The 7,309-nt window shown below is 35.6% G+C and overlaps 1 protein-coding gene across 1 annotated transcript; it reads right to left on the bottom strand.

Annotated features, from left to right (window-relative positions):
- Positions 1-222: 222 nt before the first annotated feature.
- Positions 223-6,722, bottom strand: LOC136231079 (condensin complex subunit 2). Its single transcript, XM_066020334.1, has 13 exons — positions 6,212-6,722; positions 5,930-6,031; positions 5,283-5,400; positions 4,871-4,944; positions 4,736-4,796; positions 4,466-4,666; positions 4,084-4,376; positions 3,825-3,969; positions 3,478-3,734; positions 3,362-3,392; positions 2,387-2,526; positions 723-833; positions 223-561 (listed from the first exon to the last, which is right to left on the bottom strand). The coding sequence occupies exons 1-13, from the start codon at positions 6,470-6,472 to the stop codon at positions 343-345; spliced, it is 2,013 nt and encodes a 670-aa protein (XP_065876406.1). The 5' UTR covers positions 6,473-6,722; the 3' UTR covers positions 223-342.
- Between the last annotated feature and the right edge of the window lie 587 nt (positions 6,723-7,309).

The raw sequence follows: 7,309 nt of genomic DNA, 5'->3' as shown, positions 1-7,309 counted from the left end.
ATTTTAAGTTATAAAGAGTTATTGTGATTCCAAAATTAGCTCATATTTGAAACAAAGCAATTTAAGTAAGATATGAATTATCTCCTTTCTAAAAGTATTGAATAAACATTGTTTTTGGTGTAGATTATAAACATTTTTACCTCTTTAAAATCCAACTTGAGCTTGTGTTGTCGAATATGTAATAACTTAAGTTTAATATAGAAAACCCACAAACATCTAAAATAGTCCTAATAAAAAAAATTGATAAGTAATTCCAAACAAGTAGTCAGTCCTATGTATAGTATACAAAACAAAAGAGAAGGAAAAAGAGTTACATATATATATATATACTTCAACCAACTATCAAACACCAATGTCTATCAAGTCTCTTCTTCCTCCTAGTATAGTGAGATCATCCAGGGTAGGACAGCCATTGATGCTCAATCCATGTTCATTTGCCAAATGTAACAGGCATATGAAGCACAAATGTGGAGAAATCTCCTTCACTGTTGCTGCAGCACTGCACTCAATGGGAAAGCTGGACAATAGATTCTTGAATGATACTGCACCTTCTTGTTCCTCCTTTTCAGACATTCCAATTATCTTCAGTTAACATTTTTTTTACAGAATAACAAACAACAACTATCTACTCTCTACATCAACCATCTTGATATCAATTATTTCTTTTAAAACAACAATAAATATTATCATTCTAACTGACGAAAAGAATGTTATGGTCGTACCTGAGAAGATTCTTGAGGTGAATCTTGTATATGGTGCCAAAGAGTTTCCTTCAGCGTCTGAACATCTACTTGCTTACAACTCCTGTCATACTGGACTTCTATTTTACGTACCTGAAATTTTCACCAGAGGAACCCAACTATTAACTACAAGTCTAGGATGTGTTTCATGACGACATAAATCGGTTCAATCCTTTCCAAGTGAGCATTCCAGAAGCAAAACGGGACTGATGAGACAATTTTTAGGCTACTGTTGTTGTGATGTGCGTTTTCACGCCCTGCCACATTGCCCTCTTTATTCATTTGAGTTATTTTTACTTTCTGCCATTTAGTTGTATTTACATTTTTTGTCCTCTTCTTTTCCATTTGTATCCCTTTTATTTATGAATTAATTAATTTGTGTATTAAGTTTTTATGTAATTTTTATTCCTAGGGCTTCAAAGGGTATATACACCCCTTTATGAATTGTAAGGAGAAACTTTTTATCTATCTAAATTTTTGAAACTCCTAAAAACGCTAGGGTTTTTCAAACAAAATAATTCACAAGTTAAAACTTTGGGAATTTAGAAAATCCCCAAATTCAACAAAGAACCCTCGTCTTCATAGGACTTTCAGAAATTTAGATTGATAAAAGAGTTGCTCCTTACAATTCATAAATAGGTATTATACCCTTAAATTCTTTGGAATAAAGATGGGATAAGGTACCAAAATAATGTTTTCAAAAGAGTACCAATTTAAACTTCGATAACGGAACGTGACACGTCATTCATATTACTTCCTTAAGTTCTGCCAACTGTGCGTGGAGGGAGAAATCAAAACATAACTGAGTAATATAAATATAGTGGGGCCCACTTGACTTATAAGGAATTCTAACTCAAATGAACAAAGGGGGCAATGTGGCTAAGCGTGAAACGCCAGCACAAGTTGGGTTGGCGACCTCAACACATTGTACCTGGTCTAGAATGTGAACGGATAGGCAACCTGCGGCCTAAAATTGTTCCCATCAGTCCCGTTTTGCTTCCTGATGCTCCTCTGGTGCACCCTAAACACCTCGCATCCTCTCGGATCATCTGGAACGCTCTTAATGCTCACTTGGTCCTCTTAAAAAGGATTAAACGGATTTATGTACTCATCAGTGTTTTTTTTATTCATTCTCACTCCTATAGCAGGAGATCAAAAATTTCACAGCAGCGCAAAAGAATTTATGAAATCAAGTTGTTGTCAGCGATATAAATTCCCTTCCTCCACTCTGTCCTATCCACTACCATATTTTCCTCAATCCCCAATAAACTCATATCACTCTCAATCACCCTCTTCCAAGTTTGCTTAGGCCTTCCCCTACCCCCACCATTGCATCCCTTTGCCACTTTTCAATCCTTCTAACCGGCGCAACAAGCGCTCTTCATCTTACATGGCCAAATGGCCAAACCACCTTAGTGACATGAACCAAAATAGAAGAACAAGGACAGTTTTGAAAAGAAAAAAAAAACAGTTTTAAATTACCCCATCCAAACAAACCCTTAGATAATATTTGAGCACAACTGGTACCTTTAGAAAATATTATTTTCTTATGAAGGTTTGTGCACCATAACTACCTAAACTATTCACTTTACGCCAGAATGCATGTTATAAATTGGAAACAAACTGGAGTTGAATTACAAACCAACCTGTCGAGGCTGAGATACAAGTGTGTTGGGGTCTTCCAAGTCACTATGCACATTTTCATCGTCAAAATCCCCAGCGAAAGCACTTCCCTCATCCCAGGATGGCTGCGCTCCATAATCATCTGACTGCTGCCTCAGTTCATCTGAAAATTGCGTAGTTTCATGAGATAAAGTTGTGGTTATCTACTGTATTATGGTGACTACACATTGGATAATGCAAAGTGAAATTAAGAAGAATGGAAGTTTTAATTAAAATTACAGACATGTTGGTGCACGACTATAAGTTAGATGACCTGTTGTATATTATAATGGGCTTTACTTTGGCAAAACAGTCAAACAAAATCTCCAATTAATGAGTCAATTTTTTTTATTTTATTTTTTTATAGAAGTCTCAATTAATACAGGCAGAAACTAAGGGACAAAGGAAATCAGAAAAGCAAATTTACTGCAGGATTGAAATAGTATGGAAACACAGCATAGCAGGTTGGTAAAAAACATAATTCCGAGTTAGATAGGTTTTCGTTAAGAACCCTGTTTGTATGTTATGTTACACGAGTAAAAGATTACTAAGCTTGCTATATATATATATATATATGGGCACGCGCCCCTTTTTCCATTCATAGCCAAAATTGGGTGATGGAAGAATGAAAATCAAAAGCAAAGACCATAATTTACTTTATCAAATCTTTTTCAAGTCAACTTTTCAGCCATCAAACATAAATTTAATAAGCTTTTGATGTTAACTTTTGAGATCATAAATTATGAAAAGGAGTATTTTTGTTTCATAAATATCTAATTGATGGGCAATAAGTTCGTAAAGGTAAGCATAAAGACACCAGTGGCATCATATATCCGCATGAATTATCAACACATCCAAGCATAAAGTAACTACAAAGAGTGGAAGGGATGTTCTAGTAATTGAATTTCTGAGGAATTCAAGAAATATTTTAACAAGTCCTTTAAGGAGAAAAGTAATACCTGCATATCTTTTCTTTCTCTTCCCAAGACACTAGAACAAGAATAATTATTTCATCAAATCATAAAGGAAATGACAAAAAGAAAAATAATCCTAAAATTATATTAAGTTGAATTACCATTATATTAGGGAGAAGAAACAGTTTAACCATGTCTTCTGGTTGATAGTGGCAATCTTCAGGCAGCATCGTTTTGTTCGGTGCTTTACTTGCTCGCAACAGCAGCAACTTAGGATTTTTAGGAGGAAGGAAGATATCTGTCATTTTTTCGTCCAAGGCTTTAGTGAAATCAATATCAAGTTCAGCTTGCTTCTTAGTCTTTGGTCTCTTAGTTATAACTGGTGATCCTTTTTCAGTAGTAGAATGATCCTCTGAACCTATAAAACAGCTTCTAGATTATAATTGCTTGCAAATGGTTCATTGGAAAAGAACAATTACAATGTCGCATGTACTTCCCTAAAGCTTACATTTGACTTTTCGAAACTTCCAATGATCAGGCCCTGCCCAAGCATTTTGTTTTGATGTGAACCCCAAGCTGAAAAACAGGTACCTGTCAACCTTCTCAAATCTATCATCTGAATCAGGGCCATCGAACAAAAATACTTCATTTTCCTACAAGCGTCCATAACAATTGGTCACAGCAACATACAAGTTATTTAAATAACATGGATAGATCAAAAGAATGTCAAGATAACATGAAAGCCACGATCTATGGCCTACACATACATGGGAACTTGGCAAAAATGTGTCTGCGTCATTAGGGTTGTCATCAACAACACTTCTTTGCTCATCATGTTCATTAGTCCAGGTCTCAGAATTCTCAAATGCATTTCCATTGAAATCAACATGTTCATCATAAGTTTCATCTTTCTTCTCGGCCTGTTGACAGGATTTTTGGAGAGAAGGAAAAGTATCTACTGGCCTTCTATTATCTTCATCAAATTGGTTGACTATGCTTTGCAAAGTTGGGGAAATTTCATTCTTTTCTTGCATCTTCAGTACCATCTCTTCAATGCATTCTGCATAACCAAAACAGTAATGATCAGTCATTTGAAAGCAGTAGTAACAACAAGAATTCCATGAATTACAGAAGATAACTGTGGTGCACCTCTAGCAAAAGAAGTATCAATTGTATCTTGTCTTTCATTTTGATTTTCACATGATGTGAATTTCCCTGGTATTTCCTGTGAATCGAAGAGCACTTGACACCCACCATAGACTCCAAGATTATTCAATAGAAGACCTTTAGCTCCACCTTCATCAAATTGTGCAGATGTCTGATGATAGAGTGGATCCACAGAAAATGCAACTGAAACCAAATATTATTCCATTAATGACTGCAATTGAAATCTCATGCTAGAATATGATGCCCTATTACCATCAAATTTCTTGACATTAAGAGCCTCAAATGATGATTCCAGCGTAGACAAAGGTGAAATCTGGAAGTATAAACAGCTGTCAGCTTGTGTAGTTTTAACAATAAATTGCATTTACAAATCAGAAAACGCTTAACCTTTCTTCCTAACTCCTTTTTAGAATGGCCATCCTCTTGCGAATTTTCTGTGTTCGCATCCTCGACGATACCAACTACCATTGCAAAACAACACGAAATCAGAAAATAACTATATTGATGCTGCGATTCAGCAATTTAAAAGCATAGATTAGAAACAATGAGCAAGTAGGCATAGAACCCTCAAAGGCCATGCAAATTAAAAGATCATAGATTTGACATAATTGCGATAGTTTTTTACACTTCATGCTGCCCCACTAATGTGGATTATATAATGTCATTCTTCTCAATTTAGGAATTCACTAAAGCCAATGAGTTTCAACAAAGGGGCAGAAAATGCTATCCCTATATAATATTTTATATAGAGAGGGAGAACAAAAGTTATCCAACCTTATTACAGCTTAACAAAACTAACCTTGTTCATCTTCTCGACCTGCTCTGTTAATCCCACCGAGGACTTTGTATGCTTCTGAATGCACAGAATCCACCCGTAATGAGTAAATTTTAACTCCAGCTTCTAGCGTGCAACTGGCCTGTAGACATCCAAAGACAATAAATTTCAAGCACAGCCAATTCTTCCTGAAAGGAAACATTAAACACGAAACAAACAGCGAAGAAAGGCAAATTGACATGGCAGTTAGTCAGTTACCATATCTATAGATATACAATGTGGAAGTGGAACTACAATACGTATGAATCTGAAGTGTGCTCCCACCACGTTAATCAATAAAAATAATTCTTTTCCGGTTTTCATCTAACTAAAAGAGGTGAAACTTAAAGTAGAGAGTATTTTGTATGACAGCTACGCTCAGTGACGAATTGTAACATGTAGCGTTTTCAGGATTTTAACACCTAAAATTTACTCTTATGTTAAACAGTCACTTGGACCAAATAATTCACCTTTCCTGAATACCCAATTACACACGCATGCTTGTTTATTGTATATAGAGACTAAATTCAATACTGCGGTTCAAAATCAAATCCTTAATTCCCTGGCCAGAAAAATTCATGACCTACCTATCCACAAAATACATAAGTAAATAACAAATTAAATGCATTTACCTTTTGAAAATTGGTCTCCACGTCCGCCTCTTCTTCGACCTTGATAATCTCACAAAGATGGTCTATCAAATTTAGTTCCCATGTATTCTTTTGATTTATTTTCTGCGCAGTTAACAGAAAAGCACAACATCAAACATTCAAAATATATAACGGCCATAAGTGTAGCAAAAAAGGTCAAAATGAAAGACTGAAAGTAATACTTCAACCACTACAAAAAAAAAAAAAAAAAAAAAAAAAAAGACGCTGAAAAGAGGAGAGGACAATGATGGGGATAAAACGGACATTTTCGCTAGCAAGCTTAATACAATTCTGAAAGAGATCGAGAATCTGTTGCTTGTCGAGACAGGGATCGGAATTCTGCCCAGACAGATGAGCAAACTGGGAGGAGATAGGCTTACGGCGGACAGCGGCAGCACGGGCGGCACGGGCCTGAGCCCGTTCGAGCTTATCATCATTGGAGCCTAAGAAGAATGGAGAGGTCGGGGATTGGATCCTAGGAAGTCTCTGCTTAAGGGAGGCGTTAGGGCTTAGTATTTCAGCCATGAAATTAGAGATTGAATTGAGGTAAATCGATTTGGGGTTCTTCCTCTTCTCCTTTTTCTCAGTTTTGAGTTTTGAGTTTTGAGTTTCTCCCTCCAATTAGTACTTTTGAATTTTCGTGGGGGAGAGAATCTTGATTCTTGTGTACTTATTTACACCTACACACTCGTTCGAGACTGACTCAAGTTCTTTTATGGGAAATACATATATGCTTTTAATGTTTTCAATTTGAAAGAAATGGATGATCAATTTTTGGTTCTGATCCACCTATAAACTCTCAAATAAATACTCTTACTCTGAAAATGTTAAGATAAAACCTTTTTTTATGTTGAAGATACATATGTTTTTCAACCCTATTGTAATTTGGCTTTCGTATTAACTCCAAATTATTAGAAATAGAGTATTTGATGGTAGAAGCTTCAAACGTTTCACTGCAAACTGATGGAAATATACTGTTTGTCTAGATTTATAAAACAATATCGTTTAGCTTTTTTTTAATAAAAATAGTAGCTTTTTGGAGTTTTTTACGAAAATGTTTTTTTAAGTTGTTTTTTTTTTTTGACAACAAAGATAGTTTTATTGAATATCAGCAGCAAGAGCAGTACAGACACAAGAAGGAGGTACTGAAATCCAGACCTTCCTCTCAAAAGCAGGTGTAGTTGCACGGGCTAAAAAGTGAGCAGCGGAATTCGCTGACCTACGAATAAATGAGATTGACACATTATCTATATCCTTAATAAGGATTTTGCAGTCTTCAATAACTAGATCTAGAGCCGAATTGCCACTAGCTTCTCGCTGAATAGCATACACTAGCAATTGTGAATCCGATTCTACCAACAC

The sequence above is a fragment of the Euphorbia lathyris genome, chromosome 5 (assembly GCF_963576675.1).
Source record: "Euphorbia lathyris chromosome 5, ddEupLath1.1, whole genome shotgun sequence".
Taxonomy (NCBI): domain Eukaryota; kingdom Viridiplantae; phylum Streptophyta; class Magnoliopsida; order Malpighiales; family Euphorbiaceae; genus Euphorbia; species Euphorbia lathyris.
The sequence above is the reverse complement of the archived record's forward strand: the minus strand, read 5'-3'. Positions and strand labels throughout refer to the sequence as shown.

What these genes read in the sequence shown, in the direction of transcription:
- LOC136231079 (XM_066020334.1), bottom strand. Translation starts at nt 6,472, where the DNA reads ATGGCTGAAATACTAAGCCCTAACGCCTCCCTTAAGCAGAGACTTCCT. An exon ending in AAAAGGAGTTAGGAAGAAAG is followed by an intron (nt 4,797 to 4,870) that starts GTTAAGCGTTTT and finishes TTATACTTCCAG; the next exon opens with ATTTCACCTTTGTCTACGCT. An exon ending in TAATGTCAAGAAATTTGATG is followed by an intron (nt 4,667 to 4,735) that starts GTAATAGGGCAT and finishes ATTTGGTTTCAG; the next exon opens with TTGCATTTTCTGTGGATCCA.